This window comes from Budorcas taxicolor, chromosome 13, assembly GCF_023091745.1.
Source record: "Budorcas taxicolor isolate Tak-1 chromosome 13, Takin1.1, whole genome shotgun sequence".
Lineage (NCBI taxonomy): Eukaryota > Metazoa > Chordata > Mammalia > Artiodactyla > Bovidae > Budorcas > Budorcas taxicolor.
The window spans coordinates 41,891,354-41,908,606 of record NC_068922.1 but is presented as its reverse complement, the minus strand read 5'-3'; the positions used below and the strand labels follow the sequence as shown (position 1 = coordinate 41,908,606).

Here is a 17,253-nt window from a genome sequence, read left to right as displayed (position 1 = left end):
GGTGCGGGCGGCGCGTCCGGCCTGCTGAGGAGGTTGTGGCGGGGAGTGAGGCTGGCGACATGGACAACGCGGGGAAGGAGAGAGAGGCAGTGCAGCTGATGGCCGAGGCCGAGAAGCGAGTCAAGGCCTCCCACTCCTTCCTCCGAGGGCTGTTTGGGTGAGCGCCGGACCGCGCGTGCCCCGGGGAGGGTTTCCGTCCCTGCCCGGCGGCCCCCAGAGCGCCCCGGGGGCCCTCTAATCCCCACACACCCTCCAGAAATTCCCCTAGGTCTCCTCGGCGTCCCCTGGGGTCCCCAGGACGCCGCAGGGCCCCCACGCCCTCCAGGGATACCCTAGGATCCCCAAAGTCTCCCACGTTGCCTCCAGGGACTCCCTGGAATCCCCGGAGCACCCCCACGCCCTCCAGGGATCCTCTAGGGTCCCCGAAGCCCCCACACGCTTCCAGGGATGGCCCTAGGACCCTCGGAGCCCCCTACCTTGCCTCCAGGGACCCCTTAGAATCCCCGGAGCCCCCCACCTTGCTGCCAGGGACCCCTAGAATCCCCGGAGCCCCCCACCTTGCTTCCAGGGACCCCCTAGAATCCCCGGAATCTCCCACCTTGCCTCCAGGGACCCCCTAGAATCTCCGGAGCCCCACGCGCCCAACTAGAACCGTTCAGGACGACCCCAGGGCCCCCTACATGCCCTTCCGAGATCTTCTAGGCCCCTCGGAGGGGGCTCACCTACCTCCCCCCCACCCCCACCCCGCACGGGTGGCGGGTCCCGGGTCCCACTGGCGGAGCACGAGTGTGCGTGACGCCGCGGCGGCCACACAGGTTTGTTCTTTCGCCTGGAGTCGGCCCGCCCCTCTCTGGAGTCCCGCGTGGGCATGAAGCTCAGGTGAGAGGCGGGCCCCAGACCCCTGCTCGGGCGCCCGGCCCGCAATCCGCCGCCCTGTGGCCGCGCGCCTTGCGCCAAGCACACCGGTAATAGCCGTGGGGTGAGTGAGGACGTGCTCTCAACCCGGTGCCATTGCTTCGCCAGAGAGTGATGTAATAGCCAGGGTCTCCGGTTGGCTTAGGGATAACGCAGCTCCTCGAAGTCTGCGTCTCTTGGAAATCCCGTTCAATTCCTGTATTTCTTCTGCCCTCTCCTAGGGAAGGTCTTAAATTCGGACTTCCCAAAAAGCAGAGCCTGCACTGACGTTTCTTGGAAGAATTCTGGCTGGTTGAGTAGATGAATGATTCAGCTGTTTAGGATGAGGGAGGCAGAAAATTCCTGGTGGTTTTCCGTATTTTCTTATGAAAGCGAAAGACCCTTGGCCAACATCCAGAGCATTTGCAAATTCAGTTTGGAATCTCCTTGTTTTGCCACCTTCGTTGTTTGAGTTGTGATATTTTACCAGTGTTGATAATCTCCAGGAAGCTTAAAAGCAGGTTTCATGCAGTGCGCGTAATATAGGATGCAAAGATGCAGGAAGGTAACGATTCCTGCCTCAAGAACCTCTCTAGTCATTTATCCCTGCTGCTGCTAAGTCGCTTCAGTCGTGTACGACTCTGAGCGACCCCATAGACGGCAGCCCACCAGGCTTCCCCGTCCCTGGGATTCTCCAGGCAAGAACACTGAAGTGGGTTGCCATTTCCTTCTCCAATGCATGAAAGTGAAAAGTGAAAGTGAAGTCACTCAGTCGTGCTCCACTCTTAGTGACTCCATGGACTGCAGCCTGCCAGGCTCCTCCATCCATGGGATTTTCCAGGCAGGAGTATAGGAGTGGGTTGCCATTGCCTTCTCCAAGGCATTTATCCCTGGTGGTTTCTAAATTTATCATATGATGTGTGGTTTAGAGTATAGCCATGAATCCCAAGTTTGTACTCCTTTAAAAGTTATGACAGTACTATAAGGAACCCTGTCTTATACCTGACCTTAACACCAAGCAGTAACTCCTTTCTCTGGTTCACAAAACAATTACAGTTTATTCCAGTAAAATTTAATGTCCTAGCACCTCGAGCTGGGAGGTGATCTTAATGGCACAGCATTTCCAGTCTGGATTCGCATCCCTGGAAGAGAATCTGTAATCGGCAGAGGAAAAAGCGCCTGACAGCACCTGATGATTCTCAGAGGGATGCTCGTCTGGCTCCTTTCGATGAAGAGGTGTTGGTTGTGCTTCTTGTGAAATCTGACCACATCTTGAACCAGTAATCCTAAAAGGATTTTAGAAATGTGTTTTGTCTTTAGAGAAACATCTTTTTTTTTTTTTCTTCTTGACTGTTGATCATCTGTTTCATTGTGGAGCATTGTAGGAAGACTTCATCCTCAGCATTCAGCCTCAGTTTTCACGGACGTCATTGCGTCTTAGGACTGACGTAGATCCAGCAGGTCGGTGTACTGTCCTTGCTCTGGGACCAGGGGCGAGTTCCTTAGCCTCTCCGTGCCTCAGTTTTCTGTGCTGTAAGATGAGTGTAAGAGAAGTGAGTGAAGGTTCCAAGAATATATGCTTGTAAAATGTTTAGTCTTAAAGATGAGGATTATTAATTAGCATCTTCATCAGAATCATCAGGCCCTGTTATTTATCAAGGAAACAGAGAACCAAACAGATGAAGTTGACTTTGCCAGGATTTCAGAGTCAGAGACTTCTTGGAACTGCATCCTTGGGCTTTTAATGAAGTAAAATATCAATATTTGAAAGAGCTTTGCACCACATAAGGGTTATTTATACTGTGGAGTACTGTGGTTTTAGTAATGCTTGTCTCTGGAAAAGCTTGGGGAAGAAGGGTACTCAGAGTTCTTTGAGCTTTAATAGCATTACATAATTCTTTGAAGCCAACAGCTAGATTCTCTGTCAGTGACAGTGGGAAGACAGATTCTGTGTCAGTTTTAGGTGTTCAGAATCTTACTTTACGTTGGGCATCACTTGCACCTGTCTTCAGCTTTCTGGGCTGGGATACCTGTGTTAATCCTCTCTGCCCTAGCTCCCTTAGCCAGAGAATTTTTCCTGGCTTTAAACCACAGTGCAGTCCATCTGCATGTCTGATTCCTAAGTTAACAGCACATACCCACATATTGGTGTCACTGAGCCCACCTGTGTAAGAGCTGACAGCACTTTACTGGGGGCAGGTGATGCTGTTTGGGGCACTGGAGGCTGTTACAGGTGCTCAACCTACTTTACTGCAAATGTTTCATGCCTGGGGCTGGTTAACCCAACTGCAGATTAAAACCTGTGTAAGAGTGGATCCCCTTTGCTCAGTGTCGACCCACACACTGTGCTAGTTTTGTGGCAATGCAGCCTTCTCACTGCTCTTCTGTGGCTCTTCCTTTTTTGTTGCTTTCAGTAAAATTAGCTGAAAATATGAAGAAGTCAGTCATGCATTCTTTTGTACGTAAGGCACAAGTTCAGGCTCACCCGCGAGATGTCTGTGTTCCTTGCTGGTCTTTCCCACATTCCCCTGCAGGAAAGGACCTGCTGAGCCATCACAAGAAACTGCTGTCATGATGGTCAGTCTTTCTGCTTGACTGACAGATCAACAGTGATGTGTTCTTGGAGTCGTGGAATTCAATTAAAACTTAACTCCTTCTCTGGCTTAGCTTAGTGTGGCAAAATTGCCACTGAAAGGGCTGTGCTTTGATTTTGTTTCCAGAGATGAGCTATTGAATTTTGTAGTTAACATCAAATTTTAGTTTGCCATCTTAATGAACTGATGATCAGCCAACCTAGATCTGACAGCAAGATGGCTTAGCATTTCCACAGCCTGTACTGTATCTGCCATCCTGTTATAGGAGACCACAGTGGGGAACACTGCCTGTGGAAGAGAGTGGCTTAAGATTGACTGTGGGAGCAGGTTCTGGGTGGTTAACCCTATCTTCCCATGCTCTTGAATGTTCCCCAGGCTCAAAGCTTGTAAAGAGCTATAAATCTGGCCATGTCAAAGTAAATGTAATGAAAGGCCGTATAGGGTTGTGTGCATCCTCAGTCATGTCTGACTCTTTGTGATCTCCTGGACTGTAGCCCACCAGGCTCCCACGGAATTTTCCAGGCAAGAATATGGGAATGAGTTGCCATTTCCTGCTCCAGGGGATCTTCCCCACCCAAGGATCAGACCCATGTCTCATGCATTGGCAGGCAGATTCTTTACCACTGTGCCATCTGCTGCTGCTGCTACTGCTGCTAAGTCACTTCAGTCGTGTCCGACTCTGAGGGACCCCGTAGACGGCAGCCCACCAAGCTCCCCCGTCCCTGGGATTCTCCAGGCAAGAATACTGGAGTGGCTTGCCATTTCCTTCTCCAATGCGTGAAAGTGAAGTTGCTCAGTCGTGTCTGACTCTTAGCGACCCCATGGACTTGCAGCCTACCAGGCTCTTCCCTCCATGGGATTTTCCAGGCAAGAGTACTGGAGTGGGGTGCCATTGCCTTCTCCGCTGCACCATCTGGGAAGCCTCTTATAGGTTTGCTCAGAAATAACTGAATCTGTATTTCTTAGCTACTTGTGAAAATTGGGAGTATTTCTTAAGCATTGTGGGTCATTAATTATCAGTGTTTTTCACTCAGCTTTATTTTGGCAAAGACTGTGTTTAAATTTTGCCAAATTATGATGGGGACATATGATGGCAGTTGTAAAGCGTTTAGGTCCACCTCAGTTACAGCAGATATTCAGATGCAGATTGAACTTTAAAAAAAAAATTTATTATTAAGCTCAGATTTAGAGACAGGTGGTATAGTGTAAGAAATACATATATTTAATATATTTTTATGTAATAATAGAATAACCTGTTATGTATTATGTAATGTATATGTGAGCCATAATAATATGTACACACACTCCGTGTGTGTGTATGTGTGTATATATATGTAAGAAGGCCAAATACAGATTCTAGTTTACTGGCTTGGTGACCCTGGCCAAGCAAATCGTACTCAGAGCTTCTGGTTTTTTTTTAGCTTTCGCATGGGCAGAGGGAAAGAATTTACTTGTCAGAGCCGTAAGGATTGAATGAGGTGCTGCACAGAGCTGTATTAAAATCATTTGGTTTTTTGATTTTTAATGTCAAGTTATTTCATACATCAAATGATAATCATGATTGGCCTTTTTCTGTTTGCATTTTTGCAGTGTTCACCATATTCTTTCGTTCCTGTGAGCGCTGTGAGGTGCAGAGTCCTTTACCAGTGGTAGGGAGGACCAGGACTGTGGTGGCCTGCGGCTCCTGGGTGTAAGGGCCTGGAGGTCTACCTTGTTTGCTGGCGGTGGCCCAGCGCCTCCCTGGGCCTTCAGGGGACTCCGGTGAATGCCGTACAGATGCTGATTTGTTTTCTTGTGCTCTTTTGTTTAGTTTGAAGAGCAAAGTGAAGGGGAGTTCATGTTTCTTTCTTCTGTGTTTCCTTCAATACCTGTTAGTTGTAAATGTAGCAGCTACATATGGTAGGAAATGGCAAGGAGTACAGAACAGTTTCAGTTCAAAAGTAGAGTTTTCCCTGAATCCTCATGCTCCTAAATCTTAATCAGCAGAGATAATTGTTTTTAACTTTCCTTTTGATTCTTCTGATGGTTGCTACCATGATTCTAAATAATTTGAGAATACTTCGGCTACCTTACTAATTTTAGATACTGTTCGTTGGTTCTGCTGAAAGTGGAGAAGGTAGTATGGCTTATGTGACAGTGCATCTTCACCTCCTGATTTTCATGATTTCTCAGTCTCTAAATACTATCTTTTATATGTAAATAGCATTTAAACTTTACGTAATTCTACTTTAGACTTTTTTCAGACATTTCCCTGTATCTGTGAGTTACAGAGTGACCGTGAAGGTAGTGTTCAAACTGGGAAATTTTTGAGATGCCAAGAAGATGAGTATAAACCAGGAGTGTCCCTGCAACCGGGACAGAGGATCATCCTAGTTATAGGAGACTTTATAATTCATTTTTATGCTTTCAGTTTGAGTTCATTTGATTAGCGTATAAAATCAGCAAGACTTTTGTATCTTAAGAATTTTTGGTGAGTGATAGGTAGGAGTTCACAGTAAGGAGATTTTGTAAGCAGAATTTCAGAATGTTAATCATGTCTGTATTTGAATATTAATAGAACTTATCTTAGGAATGTTAATTTAATTAAAATTAACAAGTTAATAGATCAGTACTTTATTGGATTAAAATACATGTTTTTCACAGTAAGGAAGTATCTACTAATTCTTGTTTTAATGGGCATTTTCATTATGGATTGAATGAAGGACTTGGCATTTTAAGGCCTTTTCAATGACTGTGAGGTAAGCATGACTTTGTTCCTTTAGTTATTAGTACATTAACCAAGGAATATCCTCATACTGAACTGTCCTGGCATCCCTTGAATAACCCCCTGAATTATAATGTATGAATTTTATAATGGACAGTTGGATACTGTTTTAGATTATTTTATTTCAAGTTCTTTTATTTGCAGTGTGTGTATGTGTATAGTCTTTTTCAGATTGAAGCACTGATATCACAGGGGCCTCATAAAAACAATTTGTAAGTTTTTCTTTTTTTTTTTCCCCATGCTCTGGTCTCTGCATTTTTAAATCGAATCCTCTTAAGTGAAGTCATGTTGGGCTTTTTGGTGTTAATTTCCGTGATACTTTTCTTTTTTCCCCTGGAAATGTTTAAATGTTTAAACTTTCTATCTCTACTGAGGTCAGTTTTGGTAAATTGTATTTTTAAGGAAATTATTTGTTTCACCCATGAACATGATTGTACAGGTACCTCTTCGAGAGCCTGCTTTTCATTCTCTCGTGTATATGCCCCAAAATGAAATTGCTGGATTATGTAGTAATCCCATTTTTAATTTTTTGAGGAACTGCCATACTGTTGTCCGTGGCGGTTGTACCATTTTACATTCCTACCAACAATGCACACAGATTCTAATTTCTTTACATGCTTCCTTCCAGCACTTGGTATTTTATAAATAATGCCCATTCTAACAGGTCTGAGGTTATATCTCATTGTAGCTTTGATTTGCATTTCCCTAATTATTAGTGATGTTGAGCATCTTTTCATATGCCTATTGGCCATTCATATATGTTCTTTGGAGAAATGGCTATTCAAGTCCTTTGTCCTCTTTTTTAATTATTTTTTTATTGAAGGATAATTACTTTACAGAATTTTGCTGTTTTCTGTCAAACTTCAACATGAATCAGCCATAGGTATACATATATCCCCTCCCTTTTGAAACTCCCTCCCATCTCCCTTCCCATCCCACCCCTCTAGGTTGATACAGAGCCCCTGTTTGAATTTCCTGAGCTATACAGCAAATTCTCGTTGGCTATCCATTTTTGAATTGACTTTTTTTTTTTTGTTATTGAGTTTTAGGAGTTTGCTATATATTCTTGATGTTCATCCCTTATCGGGTATGTGATTTGAGGATATTTTCTCCCATTCTGTATGTTGCCTTTCTACTCTCTGAATAGTGTCTGTGATGCACAGTTTTTTTTTTTTTAATTTTCATGAAGTTCAATTTGTCTGGTTTTTTTTTTTTAACCTGTGCCTTTAGTGTCATATCCAAGATACTATTGGCAAATGTAGTGTCATGAAGCTTTTGCTCTGTTTTCTTTTAAGAGTTTTTGCTGTTTTAAGTGTCACATTTAGGTCCTTGATCCATTTTGAGTTAATTTTCACATAAGGCTATGCATAAGGCTGGAGCTTCCCTCATAGCTCAGTCAGTAAAGAATCTGCCTGCATAGTGGGAGATCTGGGTTTGATTCCTGGGTGGGGAATGTCCCCTGGAAAAGAAAATGGTAACCCACTACAGCACTCTTGCCTGGGAAATCCCATGAACAGAGGTGCCTAGCGGGCTGCATACAGTCCATGCGGTGGCAAGAGTCAGACACGACTTAGCGACTACACCACCACTACCACCATACGTAAGGCTCCAGCTTCATCCTTTGGCAAATCAGTATTCGATTTTCCCAGCACAGTTTGTTAAAAAGACTGTCTCTTCCTTGTTGAATATTCTGATATCTTTGTTGAAAATCATTTGACCATAAATGCAAAGATTTGCTCATGGGCTTTCTATTCTAGTCCACTGGTCTGTATGTCTGTCTGTATTGCCAGTACCACATTGTTTTGATTACTATAGCTTTGCAGTAAGTTTTGAAATCAGGAACTGTGAGCCCTCCAGTTCTTTTTTCTCAAGATTATTTTGGCTTTCAGGATTCCTGTGATTTTTGCTTTATAAAGATGGCTGCCATGTTTGGGTGCCTAGATGTTCGCAACCAGTATACTTTCATTTGAATTGTATTTAGTATTATGAAGTGAATTTCTCTATTTCATTTGATACTTTTGAGCCCAAATTCTACCTCCTTTGATGCCAGGGTAGCAGTCTTTGCTTTCTTGTTATTTGTGATTGCCTGTTTTAGGGCGTGTTAGTTTAAGAGGATTATCTGATGCCTGTGGCCACGTGGCCTGTGCTGCCCGGCCCCAGGGAGAGGGCAGCTCCCCTCCCTCATCCAGTCCGGGCACAGTGGCCAGGGCTGACTAGGAGGGGGGGAGTGGGAGCAGAAGCTGCATGGGTGGTCTGTGCTTCTGTCACCAGAGGAGTATGCTATTGCCCTGTGAATCTTCTTTAGTACCTTCTGCCTGATTTCCTTACTTGGGAATCTAGTGTTTTGTCTGCCCTGGGAAGCATGCATTACCTACCTGTATGCCAGTCAGTGAATGTGCTCTACTTACCCCTCTATTCAGGGTGTGTGTGTGTCAGGGGGATTCAGGTATTTGTATAGGTCTCTCTCTGCTTACAGTAGGGTTATGTCCCCATAAACCCATTGTAAGTCGAAAATGTGTTTAACACACCTACCTGGCCTGCCAGAGCACTTCCATTAGCCTGCAGCTGGGCGAAACAATCTAGCACAGAGCCTGTTTTATAGTAGAGTGTTGACTGTCTCATGTAATTCATTGAATACAGTACTGAACGTGAAGGCAGAGTGGGTGTCTGGTCCAGAGTGATTGTGAGTGTGTCAAGGAGCACATGCCTGACTGCGAGCTCAGATGGTGCCCTTGCGAGGCCCGTCATGAGAGAGGGTCACTGCAGACCGCTCACCTGGGGAAGGGCCAACACTGGGAGTGTTCTTTCTCTTAAATTCATGTTACCTTCACAGCACCTTCTGTCCATACATTGGTGTGGTTTCCTTGATGACTAGAATTTGGGGGCTGGGTTGGGGCTTGCTGCCACTCCAGTTCTGCCTCCCCTGTTTCCCAAAACACTGAGTTTATTTCCAGCTCTGCTTTCTTTCACTAACTGCCAAGCCTCCTCTCTCCTTCCCTCCCCTAGAAGCACATCTTCTGGAGCCTGACACTCTAGCCAGGCCCCCCTTCCAGGCCCCCATGCCCTCCAGGTCTCATACTTGCCTCCTGGATCCCACACTGCAGCCCCTCTCTGAAGGGGTGTTGCTGCGTGTGAACTGCGCTTGTGGGACCCTGCTGCACCCCCTCTTGTGTCCAGGTGTCCCCTCCTGATTGCTAGCAGGGGCTGTCTCCCTACCTCTGTTGCATGCATGCTAAGTCCCTTTAGTTGTGTCTGATTCTGAGCGACCCTATGGACTGTCGCCTGCCAGGCTCCTCTGTCCATGAGATTTTTCAGGCAACAATACTGGAGTGGGTTGCCATGCCCTCCTCCAGGGGATCTTCCTGACCCAGGGATCGAACCTGTGTCTCTTGTGTCTCCTGCATCAGCAGGGGGGTTCTCTACCACTAGCGCCACCTGGGAAGCCCCTAGCTCTGCTGGTTCAGGGTTTTTACTGCCCCAGCTTTCTTAAATGAAATCTTGTTGACTTCTGACTCAATGGTCTCCAAGTCATTGAGTGGATCCAATCCGTTGGTTACATCCACTCCTTGTTGATCTGTGTGGTTCCAGAAGATACAAGGACGTGTTTTTGTATTTAGGCAGCTGCAATTGTCCTATAGGAATCTCAGGTCTCAATGATTAAATTCTGTTTAAAAAAATTAAAGTTTTATGAAGACTGAAATTAAATATAAAAGTTTCTCTTGACCAGTCACGTTGTGTGTGAGTCATTTCTGAGTTTATCCAGTAATTCCTATTCTTAGCTTCCTTGTAATGTTTAAGTATCTCGGTTTGTTTTATTAAAAGACCCAGTCTATACATATCTCCCCTCTACAGGAGGCGTGACCCCTTGTCATGCTTGACCCCTCGTCTGGAGCTATTACCAGATAAAAGTCCCACCAGCTTTATGTGCTGTACCTGTTCTTGTAACTTTATTTCAAGAAGTTATGCTTAAATGCAAATACTTTGGTCAGACACGTCTTAAATGTCTCAGATTGTTTCCTGCATTTTAGAATCTGATTCTTTTTTTTGTTAAATAGAAATAAAGTTGAGACTTTCTCAGAAGATGGAATCGCAGGGTCCAAGGCAGAGCACATGGTGGTCGAGGCTGAACCCCCGCTCGGCTTCTGCCGGCTGCTCTGGGAGTGCTGTGGATCTGGGGCAAAGGGTCGGGAGCTGATGGATACTCGCATGTTTGTCGGCAGTCCGACTCCAAAGCCTACCTCCTTGCAGCCACACCTCTTGTTACTGGTTTGTGAAAAAGCAAAGGATTTGAGTCAAGCAGTTACAGGCACCGTGAGCTGTTGGTGCCCACGGCTCTTGCCTTGGTGTCTCCCCACCCTCACCGCCCATGTGTTCAGTTACAGTTTCCTGGGGCTTCCAGATAGTTTTCACTCATCATGAGGAAAATGCAAGATTTTGGATGAGTGAGGGGTTAATAGTCTTTTGCGTGTAGATGTCATCTGAGCTCTCTGGACTAATAGGGTGTGATTTTCCCAGGCTGAGTTTTTCCCTCCTAAACAGGAAGGGGCAGGGAGGAGAGTCAGGGGCTTGGACCCAGCTCTGCTGTTCTGGGCTCCTGGGCGATGGGGGCCGGGGTTGGGGGGTGCGTGTGCCGCTCTCACCTCGTCTCCTCTGCGGAACCTGGGGTGGGGGTGTCAGGCAATCAGATTTTTCCAGCCTGCAGTTAAATGTTCTTTTCTCAGCATTTTGACCTCCTTGGTAAGAACGTTATTTTCTTAGTGTTTTCTGGCAGGTTAGTGCCATGTGCTGTTGTCGTTTAGTTGCTAAGTCGTGTCCCACTCTTCTGCGACCTTATGAACTATAGCCCCGCTAGGCTTCTTTGTCCATGGGATTTCCCAGGCAAGAATACTGGAGTGAGTTGCCATTTTCTTCTCCAGACGATCTTCCTGACCCAGAGATCGAACCCGAATCTTCTGGGTCTCTTGCACTGGCAGACAGATTCTTTACCACTGAGCCACCCAGGAAGCCCCCCACGTGCTGTACTGTATCACTTATAGTGTAGACTCCTCACTGAAACTTGTTTCTGTTTTCATGAATTTTCTACCTCAGTTCTAAGGGCTCTGGATAAGAGTCAGTCAAAACTGTTTTTCTTTAAAACTCACAAAAATCAATTTTCACAGGTATAGAACACAGTAGGCATTTGGAGTGACTTAAAAGTAAATTTTTTCAGTTCAAGTTCAGTTTAATCACTCAGTCATGTTTGACTGTTTGCGACCCCATGAGCTGCAGCACGCCAGGCCTCCCTGTCCAACACCAACTCCCAGAGCCTACCCAAACTCATATCCATTGTGTCGGTGATGCCATCCAACCATCTCATCCTCTTCCGTCCCCTTCTCCTCCTGCCTTTAATCTTTCGCAGCATCAGGGTCTTTTCAAATGAGTCAGCTGTTCACATCAGGTGGCCAAAGTATTGGAGTTTCAGCTTCAGCATCAGTCCTTCCAGTGAACACCCAGGACTGATCTCCTTTAGGATAGACTGGTTGGATCTTCTTGCAGGCCAAGGGACTCTCAAGAGTCTTCTCCAACACCACAGTTCGAAAGCATCAATTCTTTGTTGCTCAGCTTTCTTTAGAGTCCAACTCTCACATCCATACGTGACCACTGGAAAAACGATAGCCTTGACTAGTTGGATCTTTGTTGGTAAAGTAACATCTCTGCTTTTTAATATGCTGTCTAGGTTGGTCATAACTTTCCTTCCAAGGAGTAAGCGTCTTTTAATTTCATGGCTGCATGGAGCCCAAAAAAATAAAGTCTCTCACTGTTTCCCCATTTATTTGCCATGAAGTGATGGGGCCAGATGCCATGATCTTCATTTTCTGAATGTTGAGCTTTAAGCCAATTTTTTCACTCTCCGCTTTCACTTTCATCAGGAGGCTCTTTAGTTCTTCTTCACTTTCTGCCATAAGGGTGATGTCATCTGTATATCTAAAGTTATTGATATTTCTCCTGGCAATCTTGATTCTAGCTTGTGCTTCTTCCAGCCCAGCGTTTCTCAGGATGTACTCTGCATATAAGTTAAATAAGCAGGGTGACAATTTTTTCATGAATTCTTTAAGTTGTGTCTGTTTATGACAAGTGAGTTCTCTCGTGCTGTTAACGTCAGCATTTTTCTGGTGATTCTGTTAAGTGAGAGGTGAGGGTCTTGAGTCTCACAGAGTTCACTCATTAGTTTTGTAAAGATCATTGAACCTGACATCAGGTGTCCGCTCCACCACTGACCTTGGCTGGATGACAAGCCGTTGATCTCCAGGTGCAGTGTTTTCCCTTCTGTAATATGGAGACTGCATTCTTCAGTCCATAGGGTCACAAAAAGTCAGACATGACTTCGTGACTGGACGACAACAACACGGAGATGTCATCTTTTGCGGTCGTTGTAATACTGAAGGTGGCATAAAGCACACGGAAACGTGCAGCATAAGACAGCATACTGTAGGCATTCTATTATTCTTAGCTGAACCTGCTTCTGAAAATAATAGGATAAAGTACATTTTAATTAAGCTAGTTTTATTTGGAAACCTTTAATAAGAATGATTGCACTGTAATTACAGTTCAAGATTCCTGGTACACTTTAGAAAAATAAGACACAGACAGTGGCAAGCCCTTTGTTAGCTCCAAGGAGCTGTGGCTAAGATTGAAAGCTTTCTTGAGTTAGGAATGTTCATCACAATAATTAGCTTTTTAAAAATGTAGCTTTGAAGTGAAGAATAAGGAGCGTGAAGGTGTGAGCGAAAAGTCTGCTCCTTCTGCCGCTTTATTGTTGGTGTGGTTTGTTGCCATCCTGTCCCTGGCTGTATGACATACCCACCCAAAGGGGATTTTTTTAGAGGAGAGGGAGACAGCTTTATTGAGGTGTAATTCGCATACCATACTATTCACCCGTCCAGAGTGTCCAGTTGAGTAGTTTTTAAGCATATTTGCGAAACGATGCAGTTAGCACAGCAAGTGGTTTTAGCACGTTTTCACCACCCCAGAAAGAAGCTCTGCCCACCCCCTCCATTTCTCTCCAGCACTCCCAGCTCTAGAACCAGCCTGCTGCAGCCCTTTCCAGTGCATGGTGGGCTCCCCTGTGACTGGCCCTTCACTCCACATGATGTCGTGAAGGTCATCTGCTTTGTAGCACAATCAGTGCGTCCTTCCGTACATCATTCCTTTTTATTGTCTGATCTGCTCCACTGTGTGTATACCACCTTCATTTATCATTTGTCAGTTGATGGACGTTTGGGTTGTGTCTACTTTTGTCTGTCATGAGCTATGCTTCTGTTAACATTTGTGTACAAATTTTTGAGTGGACCGATGTCTTCATCTCTCTTAGGTATGTGCCTTGGTGCAGAATTTGGGGTCATGCAGCAACTATGTGTAATCTTTTGCGCAGCTGCCAGACCTACCCAGGGTAGCTTTTTATACCGTTTGCCACTTGTGCTGGCGGTAAACGAGAGCGCCAGTTTCCTGCATCCTCCCTATCATTCCTTAGTCCTCTCTCTTGATTTCTAACCAGCCTGGTGGGAGTAAAGTGCTATCTTATTTGTGCTTTTGATTTGCATTTCTCTGATGTTTAATGATGTTGAGTATCTTTTCAAGGGCTTATTGGCTATCTTTTTTTTAAGCTTTGGGGAAATGCCTATTCAGATCTTTCGTCCATTTTTACTTGAATCATTAGTCTTTTTGTTGTGGAGTTGTAAGGGTTCTTTATATATTCTAAATACAGATCACTTATGAGGTATACAAATAGTCCAGAGTTTGTATGCCTTCAGTACACGAATCTAGTTACAGTGATCATCCTGACTGACTCTGGGTCCAGCCCTGCAGTGACAACTCCACATGGATTATTTCTTCTGATCTTCATAATAACCCAGAAAAGTTGACTTAAAGCTCAACATTCAGAAAACGAAGATCATGGCATCCGGTCTCATCACTTCATGGGAAATAGATGGGGAAACAGTGTCAGACTTCATTTTTGGGGCCCCAAAATCACTGCAGATGGTGATTGCAGTCATGAAATTAAAAGACGCTTACTCCTTGGAAGAAAAGTTATGACCAACCTAGACAGCATATTCAAAAGCAGAGACATTACTTTGCCGACTAAGGTCCGTCTAGACAAGGCTATGGTTTTTCCTGTGGTCATGTATGGATGTGAGAGTTGGACTGTGAAGAAGGCTGAGTGCCGAAGAATTGATGTTTTGAACTGTGGTGTTGGAGAAGACTCTTGAGAGTCCCTTGGACTGCAAGTAGATCCAACTAGTCCATTCTAAAGGAGGTCAACCCAGGGATTTCTTTGGAAGGACTGATGCTAAAGCTGAAACTCCAGTACTTTGGCCACCTCATGTGAAGAGTTGACTCATTGGAGAAGACTTTGATGCTGGGAGGGATTGAGGGCAGGGGGAGAAGGGGACGACAGAGGATGAGATGGCTGGATGGCATCACTGACTTGATGGCCGTGAGTCTGAGTGAACTCTGGGAGATGGTGATGGACAGGGAGGCCTGGCGTGCTGCGATTCATGGGGTTGCAAAGAGTTGGACACGACTGAGCGACTGAACTGAACTGAACTGATAGACTGTGTATTACCCTCAGTTTACACATGCAAGATTGGAGACCCAAAGAAATTAAAGTACTAGTCTGGAGTCAGACACTCGGTGGTGACTGCCCCAGGTAGAGTCACACGTGATCCGTGCCTGCCCTCTGCGAGCTTCGTGGCTGTCCCCACTCCAGACCGCAGTCAGCCTTGGCCTCGCCCTCGCTTAGTCCTTCCATCCGTTTCCCGCTGGGAGTTCCCCTTGGCGTGTGGTGTGTGTTGTGCTGAGCCCATCTTGTTCTGGTTCTCTCTCATTCTTTCTTGTTTATAGAGTAGACACATGAGACAGAGGAGTAGTGGGCGTAGAGGCCTCAGCTTGGTGCAGTGGAAGCTCTGAAAGCGATGAGGTTCCCCCACAGGATGTTGTAGAGTGCATTTCCACAGCGTGGGGGCTGGACCCCCGGCCCCTTTCACACCAGGCATTGCAGCCCTTGAGCAGCCTGGTGCATTGCTGCTTCTGCGTCGGGTTTTGTTTTAAAGTCTGAACATAGTGCTCTTGATCGTTAAAAGCATCAACATGTCTTTATCCTTCAAACTTCAGTCTCCTTTGAAAAATATACTTCTAATTCCTCGGGACAAGTAAAACTTCTGTTCACATGCATGGAAAGGACGCTCTTGAGGGTGTAGGCCCTGGGTCCCGCCACAGCGGTGTTTGCGTCTCAGTGCTCTGGCATCCTTGCAGGGTGGTGTTTACTCTCTTAGACCTCGGTTCCCTCACCTGGGGCAGCAAGGGTGATCAGAGTGTCCCGTCCGAGCTACTGGCAAGGTTCTCTAGCACTGGTCTGGCACGTCGTAAGTGCTTGGTAGATGTCCATTACTCGAGGGATATTTAGGGACATGGATGGTTGTTACTGTAAAACTTAACCTCATCTTTACATTTTTCTTAGAGGAAACACAAGAATAGAAGAGGCTTGTGAAATGTATACCAGAGCTGCGAACATGTTCAAGATGGCCAAGAACTGGAGTGGTATGTATGAAGGTGTTGTTTGTTTGCTCTCCAGGCAAATAACTTTAAAATCACTTTGAAGAAGGACATGACTCTCCGCCTTCCCCTTAGAAAAACTGCTGGCTGTGTGGGTGGGGTGGGGGAGAGGGGCTGTTGATCCAAGGGAGCAAAGCTTGAAATACTGATTAAAGTTTAGGCATAAAGGCGTATCTGCTTTAGTGTCTGCAAAACACTTACTACAGTGGGCATGTAGTGATTAAAAAGACTTACTATTGGAGTTAAGAAGGGTAACCTTTGCTGTTTACTCATGTGCTTAAATAAATTTAGTACAAGGAATGAAAGTTGAAGTAAAAGTTACTGTAAAAGATGTCAGATAAATAGAAATGCCTGCTTTTCTTTGCCTAAACCTTGGTGGAGACTTTCTAACCATACCTTACCCTGATAACTGATTGTGGTCCCCTGAGAAATGAGGCAGTGGGGGTGTTACTTCTAAACCCTGAGAGACTCCTCATTTTCTAACATAATACTTTTACGCAGGGAAGGTACACAAAATGAAATCAGAATTCTTTTCGAGAGGGGGTGGCTCTTTTCCAACACTGATTCAAGAAGCAGAATCTTTCCTCTGCCCCTGGAAAAAAAGAGGTTACATGAAGGGGTTTTTCTGTAGTGAAGGTGGACATGGCTTTTGACCAGGCAGGATGTGGGTCTCTGGCCTCGTTGAGCCTGCAGATGACCTGAGGTGGGGGACCTTTCCCTCCCAAAGCACGTTTGTTTCCCCAGGGGCTCTCCTATCTTGACTGAGGTGTCCGAGCCACGCCGAGTCACGTGAACGTAAGGTGTGCAGCCTCTCCACTTGTTTCTAAGGCGGACGCTTCCAAGTCAGTTCCATGAAGTAGATGCTGTTGGCTTAGATGGCCCTGAAAGATCCTTTCTGGCTGTAAAATTCTTTTTAAAACATTTAGATAAGAAAGATATGTTCTGTTTTCAAAGTGCCTTTGCCCCTGAATTATAATGTATTTTAAAAGAGAGGAGAAAAGCGGATTAGTGGTCACCTCTTTTTTTTGGTTCGGGTCCTGTTAGCGTTGTTGTTCAGTCACTCAGTCGTGTCTTAACTCCTTGTGACCCCACGGACTACAGCACACCAGGCTTCCCTGTCCTTCCCCATCTCCCGGAGATTGCTCTAACTCATGTCCATTGAGTCGGTGATGCCATCCAGCCATCTCATCCTCTGTTGTCCCCTTCTCTTCCTGTCCTCAATCTTTCCCAGCATCGGTGTCTTTCCTAATGAGTCGGCTCTTCCCTTCAGGTGGCCAAAGTATTCAAGCTTCAGGTTCAGCATCGGTCTTTCCAGTGAGTATTCAGGGTTGATTTCCTTTAGGATGGAATGGTTGGATCTCCTTGCTGTCCAAGGGACTCTCCATAGTCTTCTCCAACACCACAGTTCAA

At 45.6% G+C, this 17,253-nt stretch overlaps 1 protein-coding gene across 1 annotated transcript in view; it reads left to right on the top strand.

Moving 5' to 3' along the window:
* Positions 1–17,253, top strand: part of NAPB (NSF attachment protein beta) — a 35,580-nt gene continuing 18,327 nt past the window's right edge. Inside the window, exons 1-2 of the mRNA XM_052650722.1 lie at positions 1–157; positions 15,749–15,828. Of these exons, the coding sequence (XP_052506682.1) occupies positions 60–157; positions 15,749–15,828 (178 nt within the window). The 5' untranslated portion in view covers positions 1–59. The remainder of the gene's footprint in view (positions 158–15,748; positions 15,829–17,253) is intronic.